The 20,073-nt window shown below is 45.9% G+C and overlaps 1 protein-coding gene across 2 annotated transcripts in view; it reads right to left on the bottom strand.

The window, feature by feature from the left end:
- The window catches only part of ERICH6 (glutamate rich 6), a 41,786-nt gene that overhangs the window by 19,396 nt on the left and 2,317 nt on the right, over positions 1–20,073 (bottom strand). For both annotated transcript variants that reach the window (XM_073359692.1, XM_073359693.1), the window contains exons 2-10: positions 19,620–19,674; positions 18,006–18,091; positions 16,947–17,007; positions 15,988–16,094; positions 7,252–7,327; positions 5,257–5,372; positions 1,226–1,288; positions 255–313; positions 37–153 (exon numbers count right to left, since the gene is read on the bottom strand). In XM_073359692.1, coding sequence (XP_073215793.1) covers positions 37–153; positions 255–313; positions 1,226–1,288; positions 5,257–5,372; positions 7,252–7,327; positions 15,988–16,094; positions 16,947–17,007; positions 18,006–18,091; positions 19,620–19,674 — 740 coding nt within the window. The remainder of the gene's footprint in view (positions 1–36; positions 154–254; positions 314–1,225; positions 1,289–5,256; positions 5,373–7,251; positions 7,328–15,987; positions 16,095–16,946; positions 17,008–18,005; positions 18,092–19,619; positions 19,675–20,073) is intronic.

Raw genomic sequence — 20,073 nt, 5'->3', positions numbered from 1 at the left:
ACAAACACATTACCATGTAGCAGAAAGAAACATCACCTGTATCTCCACGTCTTCTCTTGATGATTCTGGCCTATATGCTAGAATAGTTGGTGGCCCAATATGGGACAGTGTGCGCAGAGATTCCTCAAACAGTCTTATGAAGTCTTCATTAAACTTAAATTTGAAAACAGCAAATTCAATGTAGAGTCAGCTCTTTTTCAGAGGGAAAATTGTTAAGAATAAAATGTATAATTGTAGGGACCAGAGAACCATACCTCCATGTCGCACAAAATGCCTAAACTGCTGAGGTCTTGTGACAGCACTGCATGTATATCTGAATAGCAGCAATGAGAATTAATTAGGGAAGGCGTTGTGTTCTAGGAGAGCATTTCTTCCTAGCATCTTGGGAGGAATTCCCTCCCTGGCTTTTCAACACCCCTTCTCCCCCTTCCCTTTCCTTAACACACGCCAGCTAGCTGGAACATCTTTGGAGTTTATCAACTCGCTGCTCCTAAACCATTGGTAGGGTTGCTGTCCACCAGTGTGGAGCCCTTCCCCGCTTTGGTGTGGGAAGGGACATATGGGCCCTGATCCCATACTGTACTTAAGCATGTGCAGTAAAGCATGGGCTTAATTTTAAACAAGGAATAGTCCCATTGAAGTCAACAGGACAGCTCACTGCTTAAAGTTAAGCATTTAAGTGAAGTGTTGGATCAGGGCTACAGTGTCTAAAGCAGTTCCCACCTCTGCTGTCTTGAGAAGCAAGAGACTGGAAGCTAGATATGGGGAAACTCCTATTAAGTCTTCTAATCCGTCCACTGCCAATGCAAGACTGTTTCCTATATTTAGTCCACACATAAATATCCCAAGTGAAGGGGTTTGCACCACTCCCCTCAGACAGCTATTCCCAATCCAATAGAAATGGTTGGCCAAAAGCTTTTCCTGATATCCAATCACAATGAATCCCATTACTCAGTTATATTTCCGTGTGCCATAATTCACCTTCCACCTTACTATTTACTTCCTTCACAACCTTGCAACAAGCCATATCCCCCAGTTATGGCTCAGAGAAGCCACACTTCTAGTTCTTTTAATCTTGCCAGTCCTTCTAATCCCAAACCATTTTTATTTCTCTTTTCTGAGTTCCCTGCCCTTTGTCACTATCCGATAGGTACTGGTGTGTGCAGAATAGAATGCAGCCCTCCAAGACGGAAAGCAGAAGCAGCTCCTCTGGGTATCAGTTTACCATTTTCATCAGCAGAAGCAATGTGAATGCTGTCTTTCTTGAGCTCTTCAGTCTTTCTCTGAACTAGAATTAAAATACACAGTCAACATAGGCAGTAGCCAAGCTTTGACAATGTGTTTGATCTCATCAAAGAAAAGAGCGGCAGGGAATGCACAGCTGGAGGAGAGGAAACACCAGGGAGGGATACCAAAATACATTGAGTGCTACTCTGTGGATGGGCCTCTCTTTAATATAGCGGTGTGGTGCTGTGAGACTAAAAGCCCCCGACATTCAGTGCTCCGTCTTGTCTCCAGTATTTCCTCTTGCGAAGTGTTTGTATTGGATTTTACAAATAAGTATCCGTTAAAGTCTAATTGAGCAGCCCTTTTGCACACGATACCCCAATCAACAGTGGTTGTCCAGATAACATTTGGATGATGCAGTGTAGTTGTAGCTCTGTTGGTCCTAGGATATTAGAGACACAAGGTGGGTAGGTAATATCTTTTATATAGAGACAAGCTTTTGAGCCAGTTTCCTTCAGGACACAACCAACTTTCTCTATAAATTCTGCAACATTAACCACCTGCCTCAGAACACTGTCCTCGCCACCATGGATGTCACTTCCCTATACACCAACATCCCTCACAATAACAGCAGAGCTGCCTGCCTCAAATATTTACAAGACAATAGACAACCCTCAGATATCCACCCCAAACACATTGCCAAACTCATCCATTTCATCCTCCCCCCTAACAATTTTACATTCAACAACAAACACTTTGTCCAAACCATGGGGACAGCCGTGGGTACTAGGATGGCTCCCCAATGTATCAACCTCTTCATTGGCCACCTTGAAGAAGAATTTCTGGACAAATGTACCACAAAACCAATGATATACCTGAGATACATCAATGATATTTTCATCCTCTGGACAGATGGCTTGAACTCCCTCATAGATTTTCATCACAACTTCAACAATTACTACCCATCCATTAAACTCTCTCTAGAACACTCCTACACCAGCATCAGCTTCCTGGATGCCACAATCAGCTTCAACAATGGAACCCTACAGATATCTATATACAAGAAACCCATGGATCACCCCACTTATCTTCACAGATCCAGTAATTATCCCAAACAAACCAAGAAATCGATCTACAGCCAAACACTCAGATACCACAGAATATGCTCAGAGGAGAAAGTCTGGGATATACACCTTAACACACTCAAAATCACCTTCACCAAACAAGGACACTCCACCAGAGAAGTAGATTGGATCATGGAATGGGCCACCCAAATACCTCAAGAGAACCTGCTTCAATACATAAACCCGCTCCAACCGCACACTCCTAGTTATCACCTACCACCCCACATTGGAACCCATATGGGATATTATCAAACCCATATTTGATGGGGACCCCATCCTGAAAGAAATCTTTCCTGAACCCTGACTTCTGGCCTTCAAACAACCCCCCATCCATCACCTCTCCAAGCTTATCATCAGAAGCAAGCCCCTGACAGACCAGGACACACCATCTCAAATCAGCACCAGACCTGCCAGAACAACGATGCAAAACCTGCAGACATATATCCACTGATCAACATTCCCCACAACATACCTTTCAAGATCCATGGATCCTGCACATACATATCACAACATCTGGGGTACTGTCATCCAGTGCATTAAATGTTCCAATAACGACGTGAGTAAAACCAGACAATCCCTATGTTCTCAAATGAACTCAAACAGGAAAATGATAAAAGATAAAAACACCCTATCACACTTTTCACATAGGTCGGATATAGAGTGATCGCTATCAGTCCTCATCCTCAATGGAAACCTGCACAATACTTTCAAAAGATGAGCCTGGGAGCTTAAATTCATTACTTTGCTAGACACTAAAAATCACGGACCGAACAAAGATCTGTAATTCACTAACCCCCTCTTTTTGTCCTGTGACTGCAGAGTGTTAATGGGCCACTCTATCTTGAGTGGTCCCTTACAATATGTGCTAACTATTTATGCTAAACAATCTTGTCCACCTTGCATTTAGCTGTGATGCTCTGAGTACCTTTCCCAGATATCAGAGTAGCAGCCATGTTAGTCTGTATCCGCTAAAAGAAAAGGAGTACTTGTGGCACCTTGGAGACTAACAAATTTATTTGAGCATAAGCTTTCGTGAGCTACAGCTCACTTCATTGGATGCATGAAGGGTCTGTCTGCCTGTGTGATGCTTTTGCAGGGAACAGAACAGGAATGGAGTATTAGAACTTGTTAGTAAGTAATCTGGCTAAAAACGCATCAGATTTCGTTTTGTTTAAATGGCTGGTAAATGGTAAATAAGCTGTGCTGAATGGAACGTATATTCCTGTTTTTGTGTCTTTTTGTAACTTTAAGGTTTTGCCTAGAGGGATTCTCTATGTTTTGAATCTGATTACCCTGTAAGCTATTTACCATCCTGACTTTACAGAGGTGATTCTTTTACTTTTTCTTTAATTAAAATTCTTCTTTTAAGACCCTGATTGCTTTTTCATTGTTCTTAAGATCCAAGGGTTTGGGTCTGTGTTCACCTATGCAAATTGGTGAGGATTTGTATCAAGCCTTCCCCAGGAAAGGGGGTGTAGGGCTTGGGGGGATATTTTGGGGGGAAGTAGTCTCCAAGTGGGCTCTTTCCCTGTTCTTTGTTTAACACGCTTGGTGGTGGCAGCATAGGGTTAAAGGACAAGGCAAAGTTTGTACCTTGAGGAAGTTTTTAACCTAAGCTGGTAAGAATAAGCTTAGGGGGTCTTTCATGCAGGTCCCCACATCTATACCCTAGAGTTCAGAGTGGGGAGCTGTAGCTCACGAAAGCTTATGCTCAAATAAATTTGTTAGTCTCGTTAGTGCCACAAGTCCTCCTTTTCTTTTTCCCAGATATGAAAAAGAGCTCTGTGTGGCTCGAAAGCTTGTCTCTCTCACCAACAGGAGTTGGTCCAGTGAAAGAACAGATTTAAAAATTTTATTAAGATATTTTAAAAAAGTGAATGGTACAGAGTTTAAGCGTAGAAGTTTCTGGTAATCAGGGAATAACGTACCGATTATCAAGGGGTGTGAAGTTCGGTTTAGGATCGGATGGCGTAAGGAATACATAATCTGCAATATCCCCGATTGGGGGTAAAAGGTTGACGGGTCAAAGTACAGACATGGAGATATGAGGGTATGTTCATATAATGGCTATGCTCAGGTGTGGAGTCTAATGAGCGGATACGATGATGAGGATGGATTGACCCTCATTTGGTGAGATTATTACCTCAGTCATCCACCTCTCTAAGGGCCAGTCCACACTGGCAATGCTAAAGCACTGCTGCAGCACCACGTTAACGTGGCTTGTGTGGTCGCAGCGCTGGGAGGGAGCTCTCCCAGGGCTCCAAAAAACCATCTCAACAAGGGGCGTAGCTTCCAGCGCTGGGGGCATAGCTACCAGTGCTGGGGCACTGTTTACACTGGTTCTTTACAGCGCTGCAACTTGCTGTGTTCCGGCGGGTGTTTTTTCACACCCCTGAACGAGAAAGTTGCAGTGCTGTTAATTGCCAGTGTGGACAAGCCCTGACATTTGGTCCAATTTGGATGACTCAGTTGAGCAGCAGAAGGAAAGAGGCCATATATTTTCAACTCTATTTAGAGGCTTTGAAAGTTACCTTCCATAGGGATATGATACACAACTAGGTCTGTCATCTGTTGAGCATTCCCCCACAGACTGCTGTATATTCTTCTTACTAGCTAAACATTCTGTCACGTGTTTAATAATAGTTGTATTTAGAAGAAGTGCTAGCTAGTAGTTATAGCAAGGAGCTCTCCTGGGTTCTGTTCCCAAGTCTGACATTGACTTGCTGTAGAACCTTGCACTTGACTTCTGTGTCAAGTTTACCCTTGTGTAAAATAAGGAATTACACAAATCCTTGGTTACTAGGCACCTTATATAAAAAATATTATAAATGTGCAATTACTACTATACATGTTGGCTCTTATACAGTAAGCATCAGATATTTGAACTAGCAAAGCCATTTCTTACCGGTTTTTCTGTAGATATGTTCATAAATCCAGCTTGTTTCTGTCTGCATTGACACTGAAATTCCTAAAGATTTCTCATGAGTTGAGTGATCAACGTTATCAGATGTTTTTCTTTCACTACATATAAAACACAAATTGCAAATTAATCATGTATGGTAGCTGCAAAGAAGTTGCTTTTGAAAATCTATTCAAGCAGGAGGTTTTTCCAACTTGAGTATTTAATACACTATTAGAACTGAGAGTCACACATGTATGTAGGAAGGAATAAAGGCCTAGAAACATATTTTTGCTATCTCTAAGATTTATAGACTTACTCTCAATCAAGTCAGTCTCTGAAGGTCTCCAATGGACTAGACAATGAAAATGTCCTTAAAAAGGCCTTTGAGATTAAACTATGAAAATCTCAGACCAGTTTCTCTCTCAAAGCATTAAGTAGTAAATGAACACTAGGTTTGTTTTATACATTAAATACTTTAACACACACATTCTTGTCTTCCATGGTAAGAACTGAGATGAAAGATGTCAAGTCTGGGAAACCAGGATTAATCAAACCAGCGTTTAAAATTCCTGTGCTCCACCATCAAGGCTGACTGTTCCAATATTTGACATTTCTCTTCTTGTGTCTGATCGCAAAGACCCTGTTAAGTATCTAAGGCTTTTTGATTTATAAATCAATGCCAAGGGACCAAGACTCATGAGCAAACTTAAAAACAGCAAAAAAATAGATGCAGGCACGGGGAAGGAAAAAACGTTCAGTAGGTGAAGCATGATCAACTTTAAGTATCGTCTATTTTAAACAGCAGTGAGTTAAAATTTGCAAATCTACTTGCATATCCCCTTAATTTCCAACACCTTTCATATGCAGAAGATTATAATCCACATCAGCTGTATCATCCAATTTATAGTTAAAGCATAACATCATGTCTAAAATTAGGGCTGATCTACACTAGAAAATTAGATCGACTCAGCAACGTTGCTCAGGTGTGAAAAATCCACCCTCCCATCTCCTGAGTGACATAGTTAAAATGACCTCAGTCCCCATGTAGATAACACTAGGTTGATAGAACAATTCTTCCATTAACCTAGCTACCGCCTCTTGGGGAGATGGATTTATTACGGGGATGGGAAAACTCCTTTTTGCTGCAGTAAGTGTCTACACCAGTGGTTCTCAGGCTATTTACCACTGTGGGCTGCATATGCAGCTCTCTATTCAGTATATGGGCCGCATCCACATAATATATATACTACCTGTATGGCCCTGAGGATGTCACATGGGCCCCAGCTGTGTGCTGATTGGGCTGCAAGAGGCCCACGAGCCGTGAGTTGAGAACCACTCGTCCACACTCAAGAGCTATAGTGGTGCAGCTGCAGCTGGACCACTGTAGCATTTTAAGTGTAGACGTAGCCTTACAGACTAAAAGCATCATAGAGCCCTTCCCTTTTCCACTACATAGTGCAGCTGTCCTACTACCTTGGAGAGGTGAATTCAACAGTTGAGTTGAAAGCTTTAGCCTGCTCAAAGCTGTGAACAAGTAATGTATATGAAATATGTTGGTGGTCCTAGTACAGATCCTAGTGAACAGGCATTGCAAAAACAACCACCGGACAGACGTAGCACAAATAATCGGCACCCTTGTTGGTTATTTAAGTAGAAGCCAAAACAGGATGGACATAGAGAATGAACTACCCTTTCACTCGCAGATACTTTCCCTCCAAATCCAGGCTGAAGCTTATTCAAAAAGTAGCCCATGCTACCATGGCCCATGCTGTACCAGCTTTGTGGATAAATAGAAGACAGCAGTCTCTGTGGCTGTCAGACACCTTTTGAGAAGGCCTACATCTTAAAAGCAGGCGTGAACTATATTCAGGAAAAACAATGAAAGCAATGGAGATTTGTAAGTAGCTTTCTTCACTGGTTCTAAGTTTCCCAGCTCATGATCCTGTTTGACCACCACCAAGTCATATTAAGTTCTGTGGTAATTTTGCATGTGCTTACCAGCTTAACTTGTGTAACGAGGGAGAGGAAGTTTCTCTTCTAATTCCACCTAATATTGTAGGAAGGCCTTTTGTACCTGTTGAACACAACAAACTAGTCAATGCATACAATACAAACAATACTAAATGATTAAACACACAGACTCTTCAGTGCATCTGCTGGTCTAGGTACATGAGAGAGAATGTTAAAATCCAAACTCAAACATATCCTATTTTTAAATGGTAGTTCCATAGCAAGGTGCTTCTTAAAAGCAGAAATTTGTTACCTTAGTTCAAAAAGATGAAGTGTTGAGGACTAACTCCTGAATCGGTTTTGAGGGATTATTATTGCTGCATGCAGTCTAAACCTACTGTAAACCTATCCTCACTGGGCTTCCCAGGCTTCTGACCTGGAGATTCCAATCCCAGCAGAATTCAGCTACTCAGGGGCTCCTTTTGTCTAGCACTGAGGGTCACTTATGCCCACCCTTCTCACAGTGCCCTGCCTGCCAATATGCTATGTGTCTGTTTATAAAGCCCATCCAAATCAAGGACGTAAATACTTCAATGATCATCTTTTGCCCTAAACCCCTCCTTGGCTGTGTTGGGTCTGCTCTCATTCCCTGTGTTCTTTTTGGTTGATCATAGAGCACAAGTTTCTCAGTCAAAGACTTGCTTGTGGAACTAAGTCTTGGAAGAGGTTGACAAAATTTCTTCCTTAGTTGCCTTCGGACACATGGTAAGACACATTCACTGTGGTTAGCTAGTTCTAGATAGCTTGTTGCCCCCCTCCCTGCTTTATTGAATCTACTAACCCTTCCCCTCTTGCTCCCTTTTGTAATAATTGCACCTACAACTTTATCCTAACTGTGAGCTTACCTGTGAAAAGCAACTGAAAGGTCATTAAATGTTCCCGTAACCTATAATAATAATAATAATCTATTTGTGGGAAAATGTACAAAAGAAAGACAGACTACATTAATCTAAACAAGAAGGCCTATTGATAAAACTGAAGGACTATGTTAAAATCATGCTTAGTAAACAAGGGGAGTGTGGAACTGGAAATTAGGCCTAATTGCTGGACAAAATAATGAGGGGAGGAGTTATTTCAGCCAATCACCCCTTTTTGGGGCCCTTAAAAACAAATTTTGGGAGGGCAGGGAAGGACTACCACCACCACTACTACAGTCACTGCCATGAAATTTTTCATCATGATACCCAGATGTTGGCACATAGTAGGGACATGTGACCATCACCGCTGCACCAGCAAGGACTCTAGTCTGCTACATGAGAGATCCTGCTCTGTCTTCCTCTCCCTTTTGTCTCTCTTTCTATCCCCCAATCTCTTGGCTTTTCACTTGAGCCTAAATAAAACTGCGCAGCACAGCTGGAGCACAATGAGATGAGACAGCCCAAGCAGCTCTGCTCAGCCTGAGAAGGACGAGTGAAGGAGAGGGACCTGACCACATCAGATGTCCCTGACAGGGGAGGCAAGCCAAGGTCCACAGCAACAGCTGTTGTGGGTGATGTGCCAGCCCAAAGCACCTATTTATGACCCACTAGCCCCCTGTTTCCTGAGAACATCAACAAAAGCCATATTTCCCCATCTTATCTCTCTTCTCTCCCTTCTAGGTCCATCTGTTTTGTCAAAAGCAGGAAAGTGACTATCATTCCTGACTCAGGATTAAACAGAACTAGCCACTTTCTTCCTCATCAAGGAGGACTGTTTGATAGAATAAGACTCACTGTGGTGTCCCAGGACTTGAAGTTTCCAATGTTCGCTGAAACCTGGTGGGCTGAGAAGCTGATTGGAGGAGCGCCCAGTCTCCACCGATTGGTCCAACCACGCTATTTAAGCCAGACGGTGGTACAAGAAGTTGTTTGAGCAACAAGGTGATTTCCTGTTGCGGCTCCATGGGACCCTGTTTCCTGCACCCAACCCTGTTTCCAATTCCCGCTCTGCTCCTGGCTTCTGCCTCACCCCTGCTTTCACTCCTGTTCCCACCGGGCTCATGCACCATGCTTGATTCTTGCCTTTCCTCCATTTCCTGCCCTTACCTCGCTTCCACCATCACTTACTAGTCCTGTCTCTGACTTGATCCCTAGCTCTAGCATTTGGTTTCTGACCTCGGCTCTGACCCTCAGCTTCGATTCCTGACTCTGACTTGATTCCTGGCTTTGGTAATTAGCAGTTGACCATGGTGCTGACCCTCGGCTTTGTTTCCCCAACCTGGGTGCCTGCTAGGCCTCTAGACCTGACTCCTGCTCTGACTACTAGACAAGACTGCCTACATCCCAGTCCACAGCACTCGAACCAATATTCCCTCTCTAAAAAGACTAACTTTGTTTTGCATAATCACTCAGTTTCAATTTTTTTTGCCTTCTTTTAATTCTTTTCTTTTTTGTGTGTTTCAATCAATAAATTTCTGACCTTTGGTATAAATTTCCTAGTGTGTTTTCCATGGTACTGATCTGGCTAAAGTCTCATATAACAAACTTTGTTTAGAACTGTTTACTGTGGAACAGTTACAGGTTATGTTAATACCTCTAACTTGTTGGGCCCATATACTCCATCATAATTAATACAACATCCCCTTTATTTATATAGGTGGGACACTGATCCCTTTTGTTGATGGGTGCTTCCCTGAATGTTTTTAGATTTCCACTTTCATAGATTCCAAGGCCAGAAGGAACCACTGTGGTCATCTAATCTGATCTCCTACAGGGTTATATCCAGATGACTTTTAATTTAAGCCTGGTCAACACTAGAAACTTCTGCCAGTACAGTAATGTCACTTAGGGATTTGAGGTTTTTTTATGACATTTTTATATCAGGAAAAGCCCGAGTCTGGACACAATTATATTGGGGAAAAATATGTTTTTGCTGGCATAGCTTGTTTTCTTTGGGGAACTATGATAAGCTACAGCAGTAAAAATGCTCTTTTTAAGCTACAGCAGTAAAAAAGCTGTGCCTACACTAGAAAGTGTTTTTGTTCTAAATGGGAAGTAGATACTTTGCAGGTGACCTTATAAACTACATAAAATAGGTTTCAGAGTAACAGCCGTGTTAGTCTGTATTCGCAAAAAGAAAAGGAGGACTTGTGGCATCTTAGAGACTAACCAATTTATTTGAGCATAAGCTTTCGTGAGCTACAGCTCACTTCATCGCATGCATACTGTGGAAACTGCAGAAGACATTATATACACAGAAACCATGAAACATAAAATAGGGTTACTATTAAACTGAATAGCCTAGTTGGGCCTGAAATCACTGTGGAAGGGAGGAACACTGTTCTTTTTAAGGTTGCAATTGTATTAGATTTTCCAACTATCTAATGAGACACCACCTCTCAGAGGGCAGATAACTAGGCAGGCAGGACACGTCTCTCCGGAATCAGATTGTGAAGGGTGGGAAATCCAGTAGTTACACTGTGCATATGCAATATGCATCTGGCTTTTATTCTCTGACCAATGCTTATTCTTAATCCTTTCTATGCAAGGAAAAATGATGCGCTTTGATACTGCCAGTTTTGGTGCTTTTTCAAGATGATGTGCCAGCTTCCAGTATGATTCTAAGGAAAGGAAGGCGTGAGAGCAGTAGAATAAGGACAGTGGACTTCAAAAAAGCAGACTTTAATAAACTCAGAGGACTGATAAGTTAAGGTCCCATGGGAAGAAAATCTAAGGGAAAAGAGTTCAGGAGAGCTGGCAGTTTCTCAAGGTGGCACTAGTAAAGGTACAACTGCACACTATCCTGATTCTAAGGAAAGATGGGAAGAACAGTAAGAGGGAAATATGGCTCTAGGAGCTTTTTAATGACCTGAAAATAAAAAAGGAATCCTACAAAAAGTGGAAACATGGGCAAATTGCTAATGAGTACAAAAGGATAGAAAAGCATGTAGGGACAAAATCAGAGAGGCTAAGGCACAATATGAGTTACATTTAGCAAGGTAAATAAAAGGCAATAAGATGAAGTTCTTTCAGTACATTAGAAGCAAAAGAAAGACAAAGAAAAGTGTAGGTCCTCTACTTAGCAGAGAAGGAGAGTTAATAACTGATGACAAGAAGAAAGCTGAGGTATTTAATGCCTATTTCTCTTCAGTCTTCATTAAAAAGATTAATGGTGATCAGCTACTCAACACAATTAATATTAACAACAAGGGGGAAGGAATTCAAAGCTGGGAAAGAACAGATTAAAGAATATTTAGATAAATTAGAGACAGTCAAGTCGGCAAGGCCTGATGAAATTCATGGGTACTTAACGAAGTAATCTCTGAACTGTTAGCAATTATCTTTGAGAACTCCTGGAGGATGGCTGAGGTCCCAGAAGACTGGAAAAGTGCAAACATAGTACCTAGCTTTGAAAAGAGGAACAAAGATGACCTTGGGAATTATAGACCAGTCAACCTAAATTTGATACCTGGAAAGATACTGGAACAAATTATTAAACAATCAATTTGTAAGCACCCGAAGGATAACAGGGTTATCAGGAATAGCCAACATGGATTTGTCAAGAACAAATCATGCCAAAGCAACCTAATTTCCTTTTCTGAGAGGGTCACTGGCACAGTGAATAGGAGGGAAGCAGTAGATATGATATATCTTGATTTTTAGTAAGGCTTTTGACCAGGCCCGCCAACAAGGGGGGCAAAGAGGGCAATTGCCCAGGGGCCCAGGCAATTTAAAAGGGCCCAGGGGCTCCTGGCTGCCGCCACCGGCAACAAAGCAGGGCTAAGGCAGGCTTCCTGCCTGCCCTCACATCCATAGGCGCCGATTCCGTGGGTGCTGCGGGGATGGAGCACCCACAGGGAAAAATTAGTGGGTGCTCCGCACCCACCGTCAGCCAAGCTCCTCCCACCCCCACCCCGTCCTTCTCCCCTGAGCGCGATGTCCCCACTCCTTCCCCTCCCAGCGCTTCCCGCCTGCCGCCTAACAGCTGTTTGGCGGTGCTTAGGACTTTCCAGGAGGGAGCGGGAGGAGTGGGGATGTGGCATGCTTGGGGGAGGAGGTGGTAAAGAGGCGGGGCAGGGGCAGGGACTTGGGGAAAGGGAGTGGAATTGGGGCAGAGCAAGGGTGGTGCAGGGGAAGGGCCAGGGGCGTGGCCAGGGGCGAGGGGGGGGGTTGAGCACCCACGGGGCAGAGGGGAAATCAGCGCCTATGGTCGCTCCGCACTGCTCCCGGAAGCGGCCGGCATGACCCTGAGCCCCTGGGGGAAAAGGGGGTCTCCATGCGCTGCCCCGAGCACTGACACCGCACCTCCCACTGGCCGGGAACTGTGGCCAATGGGAGCGGTGCATGCGGGCAGCGGTGTGCAGAGACCCCCTGGACCCCCCGCCTAGGAGCCACTGCCAGAGGGATGTGCCTATAGCTTTCGGGAGCCACCTGAGGTAAGCGTAAATCCCCTGCCCCGCCCCCCTGCCCCCCAACCCCCTGCCCCAGCCTAGAGTCCACACCCCCTCCCACCCTAAACTCCCTCCCACAGCTTGCACCCTATACCCAAACTTCCTCCAAAAGCCCGCACCCCAACTACCTCCCAGACCCTGCTACCCAACTCCCTCTCAGAGCCTGCACCCCTCACCCCTCCTGCACCCAAACTCCCTCCCAGAGCCTGCATCCCACCAGGGCCATCCCTAGCTATTTGGGTGCCCTACACAGCCCCAGGCCTCCGAGGGGAGGGGGGCACCTGCTCTCCCCCACCCAGGGTCTAGACTGTGCTCAAGGCCTGTGGGGCCTGGGAGGCAGGAGCTGTGAGGAGGCACTTTGGGGGGCCGCACAGGCCCACAGTGGCTCAGGGGATTAGTGGGGGGCCAGGAGCAGCCCGCTCCGCTTCTCTCACCTTAGCCCCAGCTGTGTCGCTTGGAGAAGGGTGCTTGGGGAAGGGGTCCCCCGTCCCCTCACACTCACCGGCAGCAGTGGGAAGTGGAGCAGCCCGGCCCCAGCCTGCATAGGCGCCAACTTTTCCCGGCACTGGTGGGTGCTCGAGCCTCATTAAATACCCCAGGCCCACCCCAACTCCACCCCTGCCCCACCCCATTCCAACGCCTTCCCCAAATCCCCGCCCCAGCCCCACCTCTTCCCCGAGAGTGCGGCGTTCACCCTCCTCCCCCCTCCCTCCCAGCGCTTGCTGTGCAAAACAGCTTTTTTGAGGCAGCAAGTGCTGGGAGTTAGGGGGAGAAGGAGTCGCGGCGCGCTCAGGGGAGGAGGTGGAGGTGAGCTGGGGTGGGGGTGCGGGGCAGGGAGCTGCTGGTGGGTGCAGAGCACCCACCAATTTTTCCCTGTGGGTGCTCCAGTCCCGGAGCACCCATGAAGTCGGCACCTATGCCAGCCCGCTTTACTCCACCAGCTCTGAGCCACGGCGCTCCGCTTCCTGCCGCCGGTGAGTGCGGGGGGCAGTCCTTTCCCCGACCTGACTGACACGGCTGGGACCGGGGTTGGGGGAGTGGAGCGGGCTGGGGCCGTGTTGCTCCGCTTCCCGCTGCCAGTGCGTGCGGGGCCCGGTCCTTTCCCCACAATCACCAGCGGTGGGAAGCGGAGTGCCGCGGCTGGGAGCTGGCGGAGGGGAGCAGGCTGGGGCTGGGTTGTTCCGCTTCCTGCCACTGCCGGTGAGCGTGGGGTCGCTGGGGGAAGAGCTGGAGTGGGGGCAGGGTGGACCGGGGGGAAGGCTAACAGGCGGGGTTGAGGGAGTTGTCCGGGGCCCCACACTCCCCTAGGGATGGCCCTGCCCCTTGAAGTGGGCGCAGCCCGCAGGGGGCCGGCCAAGGGATAGGGCTGGTTGCTGGAGCTGGTGCTGCCGCATATGCGGCACGCAGCTGCCTAGGGCACCATGAAATTTGGGGCAATTTGGTGCCCCAAATTTCATGGTGGCCTATGCAGCTGCATATTCTGCATAGGGACTTAGAGACGGCCCTGCATCCCCTCCCACCCACAATCCCCTGCCCCAGCCTGGTGAAAGTGAGTGAGGATGAGGGAGAGCGAGCGACGGAGGGAGGGGGGGATGGAGTGAGCAGGTGGCGGGGCCTCGGAGAAGGGGTGGGACAGAGGCATAGTCTCAGGAAAGGGGCGGGGCAGGAGATGGGGCAAGGGTCTTTGGGTTTGCACAATTAGACAGTTGGCAACCCTACCAGGCAGGCATGTGGAAGCCCTGTCTGTGCTGGAAGAGCGCACCCAGCAGCGCAGCCGGCAGCTTAATGGGCACCAGCCAGCACAGGAGCAGCACCACCCAAGCGTCAGGTGGACCGCGTCCGTGCAGGCGCGGGGTTTACTTGCGTGGGGGCCCATTGATTGTTCTGCCCTGGGGCCCGGAATTGCTGTCAGCGGGCCTGCTTTTGTCATAGTCCTACATGGCATTCTCATAAGAAAATTAGGGATATGCAGCCGAGGTGAAATTACTAAAAGGTAGGTGCACAACTAGTTGAAACACTGTACTCAAAGAGTAGTTATCAATGTGTCGCTTTCAAACTGAGTGCACAGGTCAGTCCTGGGTCTAGTACTAGTCAATATTTTCATTAATGACTTGGATAATGGAGTGGAGAGTATGCTTATAAAACCTGTAGATGACATCAAACTAGGAGGGGTTGCAAGCACTCTGGAGGATAGGATTAGAATTCAAAATTACTGTGACAAATCAGAGAATTGGTCTGAAATCAACAAGATGAAATTCAATAAAGACAAGTGCAAAGTACTACACTTATGAGGAAAAGAATCAAATGCACAGCAATAGAATGGGAAATAACTGGACAGACCATAGTACTTCTGAAAAGGATCTGGGGGTTATAGTGGATAACAAATTGAGTACGAGTCTTCACTGTGATGCAGCTGCAAAAATATCATTCTGGGGTGTATTAACAGGAGTATGTAAGATACGGGAGGCAAGTGTCCCAGTCTACTTGGCACTCATGAGGCCTCAGCTGGAGCACTGTGTTCAATTCAAGGGCACCACACTTTAGGAAAGATGTGGACAAATTGGAGAGTCCAGAGGAGAACAATCAAAATGATAAAAGGTTTAGAAAACGTTGACCTATGTAGAAAAGTTAAAAAACTGGTTATGTTTAGTCTTGAGAAAAGAAGACTGACAGGAGACCCGATAATAGTCTTCAAATATGTGAAGGGTTGCAATACAGAGGATTATGATCAATTGTTCTCCATGTCCACTGAAGGTAGGAGAAGTAGTAATGGTCTTAATCTGTAGCAAGGGAGATTTAGGTTAAATATTAGGAAAAACTTTACCCTGATAGTTGGAGTTATGCTCTGGAATAGGCTTCTGGGGAAGTTGTGGAATGCCCATCATTGGAGGCTTTTAAAAACCGTTTGGACAACCACCTGTCAGGCATGGGCGGCGGGTATAATAGGCTAGGGAGGTTAAGTCTCCCCTAAACCAAGCCCTGGCTCTGCCCATGCTCTGCCCTCCCCCTGCAGGTGCCCAAGCCAGCAGGAACTCAGCTATGCAGCCAGCTGGAGGCCAGTGGGCTGGCACTGGGGGCAGTTTGGCTGTGGCTCCTCTGGCTGCAGGGGTGGGGGGACACTTAGGGCTCTGGTAGACAGGGTGGGGTGGACACTCAGGGCTCCCACGGACATGAGGTAGGGGTGGGGCCTTGGGCAGAAGGGGCAGGGCTGTGTGGCTAGCCTCCCCAAAGGGGGAGCTCATGCGCCGCTAATGCTATCAGGTCTAAGTTTACTCGGTCCTGCCTCATTCAGGGGGCTGGACTCATTAACTTCTTGAGGTCCCTTCCAGTCCTACATTTATTTGATTCTACAATACCTATGTTGGGAGCTGGTTGCTGTGTGGCCCTCTTCTGGAGGCTGGTCTCGGCTCTGGGTTCTGTGGCCCCATCAGACTTTTCTGCTGAACTCTTGTCTTGAGGTGATCTAAGCAGGTGAAAGGCAATATGATCAGACTTTAGGGTAAAGGCTTTTTACCCACAGTGCCTTACTAATAGCCATGGTTAAGTCAGATGGCTTGCCATCTCCCAAGGAATTTAGATTCCCTGTTGTTAAAGACAAAATGCTACACTTAGCTGGCTGTTTAATGATTTAGATGAAATAAATGGGTACTCCTAATGTAGTTCCTAGTGGATAGGTATCCATATTCTAACAGCCCCATAACTGTCCTCATTAATCAACAGGAACAGAACACACAGTAATAGGCTTATACTGTAGCAGGGAAAACTTAAGTTAAATATTAGAAAAAATCTTTCTCATATAAGGGCCTAATTCTGCCCTGTGATACATGTGCAGAACTTTCACTAAAGGCAAGAAAAGTTGCACACAAGTTATCAGGGACAGAATTTCACCACTGTGAAGTTTCACAATGAAATATGTGAGTAAGGAAAGCTGTGGAATCATCATCACTGGGAATATTAATATGTAGGTACCCCTCCTGATGAATAACCAATTTTGCTGTGAAATTAGGGTGAGAGAAATCTACATGACTGATCATGGTGCTTTCCAACAAAATGATCATAATATAATGAAGGACCAACATCTGGAGAAGAGTGAAAGCAAAGAAGACAGTTAATTGTACTGATTGCATTGACTTCCTGATTGTACAGTCCCCATGTCAGGAATGGTTACAGCGTGCCACAGCTCAGACAATAATACAAACAAATTAAGTTTTATGTTGAAGTAATAGTTCAGCTAGAGCCTCATCTAACTCCCGTTGAAATCAATGCAAATAATTCCACTGAGTTCAAATGGGAGTTGGAGTGGGTCCTTCCTTACCTGCTTAATGTATCTAATGATGTGGAAATTTCTCTTCTAATTTCTTCTAGTACTCTGGAACCTGTAGCATACAAAAATCACTAGTATTTACACTAGATTGTATCTGTAAACTAGTAATAAGCATAATTCTGACCTGCTATAAAAGACTAAAGAATTATGTATTCACATGAATGTAAATTAAAAACAAAACTTGTTTTTTACTGAATTAAATACAACCAACAGAGCAAATGCCCCTTCTTAAATGAGAATGATAGTGAACTCCTTTTTCTGGCTTCAGAGAAGGGTGACCACCTTCCCTTCCCCACCTGAGCAGTGATTTTATGCTCCAGATTACTGAGGCAAAAGTGCTCAAATTTGGGTGCCTATAGCCAGGGCCATCCATAGGGGGGTGCAGGGCCCGGGACAACCCCCACCCCTCCAGCCCAGGCCCTGCCCCCATTCCACCCCTTCCTCCAAGCCTCCCACCTCTTCCCTCCCCTGCTCCCTGCCCCACTCCCCGTCCCTATTGCACCCCTTCCCCCAAGCCCCCGCCCCGCCTCTTTCTGGCTTCTGCCCCCTCCCCTGAGCGACACTGGGAGCTGGCGGGCGGGCTGGGGCTGGGTTGCTTGCTGCTGCCGGCGCCAGGTCTCCCGCTAGTCCCCCAGAACCCCGCATCCCAAAGTGTGGGGCCCTGCAAAGCACGGAGCCTGGGGTGGTTGCCCCAGTCCATCCAATGTCTAAAGCTAGGCACCTAAATCTGTAGCTAGGTACCTAAATGAAGTTAATAGAGAATGTGTGTGCTCAGCACCTCTGGAAAATCAGGCTACATATTTAGGAGCATAAATATAGATTTAGGTGTCAAAGTTTAGGCATCTAAAACTGAAAATATTGCTCTGACCCTATACCCCATTTCTCAGTGCACCTCTCCTTCTTGCCCCAAGGTATTTACTTCCTTTTCCTACATGCTCCAGATCACTGCCTCCTCCCTTTTTGTGTGCACTGATTTTTCTCTTCCCTCTATATGCCCAAGGCATTATAATCCCAGTCTCTAGCAAGGATGGAATTACATCATAGTTGTACCTGGGCCTGGAGCTGGCTGTTCTGTGGCCCCATCTTGGAGGCTGCTCTCTGATTCCATCTCTGTGGAACTCCTGTCTTCAGATGAGCTAAGGAAGTTGAAAAGACAGTATGTTCAGCTTACAGGGGAAAGACATCTCTGCAAAGCATTATTGTCTCACTAATGACCGCTGTTTATAATAGATGGCTTTATCGCTAAAGGAATTCAATTTCCCTCTCCTTGCACAAAGAAAATGACACATTAGGAAGAACATTAGTGTACTCTGTCTTGTTCCTAGTAGACATATTCATACAGTCCCTCCTCCTCCACTGGCACCTCTGCTGATCGTCTCAGCAGAGGCTCAAGGACTGAATAAGCACAAAGACTGAAATAAGGCTAACCTAGGAAAAATGGATACAGCTAGGTTTATTCAATCTGGGAGTGGGGAACTGGAGGGAGGAGGACAGTAACTAAAGATAAGGAGACAATCAATGAGGAAAGAACAAGTCATAACAGATGTAAAGTGCTATGCTAAGAAAGGTTTCAGAGTAACAGCCGTGTTAGTCTGTATTTGCAAAAAGAAAAGGAGTACTTGTGGCACCTTAGAGACTAACCAATTTATTTGAGCATGAGCTTTCGTGAGCTACAGCTCACTTCATCGGATGCATACCGTGGAAACTGCAGCAGACTTTATATACACACAGAGAATATGAAACAACACCTCCTCCCAGCCCACTGTCCTGCTGGTAATAGCTTATCTAAAGTGATCATCAGGTTGGGCCATTTCCAGCACAAATCCAGGTTTTCTCACCCTCCACCCCCCCACACAAATTCACTCTCCTGCTGGTGATAGCCCATCCAAAGTGACAACTCTTTACACAATGTGCATGATAATCAAGTTGGGCCATTTCCTGCACAAATCCAGGTTCTCTCACCCCCTCACCCCCCTCCCAAAAACCTTTACACATTGTGTAAAGAGTTGTCACTTTGGATGGGCTATCACCAGCAGGAGAGTGAATTTGTGTGGGGGGGTGGAGGGTGAGAAAACCTGGATTTGTGCTGGAAATGGCCCAACCTGATGATCACTTTAGATAAGCTATTATCAGCAGGACAGTGGGCTGGGAGGAGGTGTTGTTTCATATTCTCTGTGTGTATATAAAGTCTGCTGCAGTTTCCACGGTATGCATCCGATGAAGTGAGCTGTAGCTCACGAAAGCTCATGCTCAAATAAATTGGTTAGTCTCTAAGGTGCCACAAGTCCTCCTTTTCTTTATGCTAAGAAAGTTATACAGGCCATTTGGTAGGTGTAACCTAGGTTACAAAATCATCTTGGCTACATTAGATGCTAGACATCTTCCTATCAAGGATGGTTTTGGGGAAAAACCTCAATATTGCCATGATGCAAGGAATGATGGACTAGTTGACCCACTGGAGAGCTGCATAAACACCCAATGTTTCTAAGGTGATATAAGTAAGGACGGGTGGTGCATGAGGGAAGCCAGTGAAAGCAAAGAAGATTCCCAAGTAGAATATTGTGCTGAATATTGTATTGCTAGCTCTAAGATCACGTATGGCAACTGCGTAACACTGCTCAGCCCAGAATAAAGCAAATCAAAGTTATATTTCCATTTTCTTACCTGCTTCGCCCCTCATAGGATGAAGATGAAGTTTCTTTTCTATTTTCCTTGGCATCTGTTGAATGCAAATATATACAGACTAGTTGGACTGCAAGATATGCATCCGAACATGCAAGCATAACTCCCCAGTATGTGAGCTGGACTAGAGGAAAGGTAAAGAATTTTAAGGTAGGGTATTAAGGCTGTGTATACAGCATCTCCCATTCTCTTTATTGTCCCCACAGCAGGGGTGGAGGGGAGAGAAAGGCTACTCCATGTGAAGGACTCAAAGGGTTAAGTTTTGCCAAGAAGCCAGGTTCTTATAACTCTTTGGCTTCAGCTATCAACGGCATGGCCCCAACATGTGCTTTCTCCCAATTCACTCTCCAGTCACTATGCTTTACTCTAGAGCTGCTCAGAACATTTCAACACAAGTGAAATTTCCAACCAGCTCCCACCCCAGATGATGTCGTAA

This window comes from Lepidochelys kempii, chromosome 9 (genome assembly GCF_965140285.1).
Source record: "Lepidochelys kempii isolate rLepKem1 chromosome 9, rLepKem1.hap1, whole genome shotgun sequence".
In the NCBI taxonomy this organism is placed as follows: Eukaryota; Metazoa; Chordata; order Testudines; family Cheloniidae; genus Lepidochelys; species Lepidochelys kempii.
This window is presented reverse-complemented; position numbering and strand designations above follow the sequence as displayed.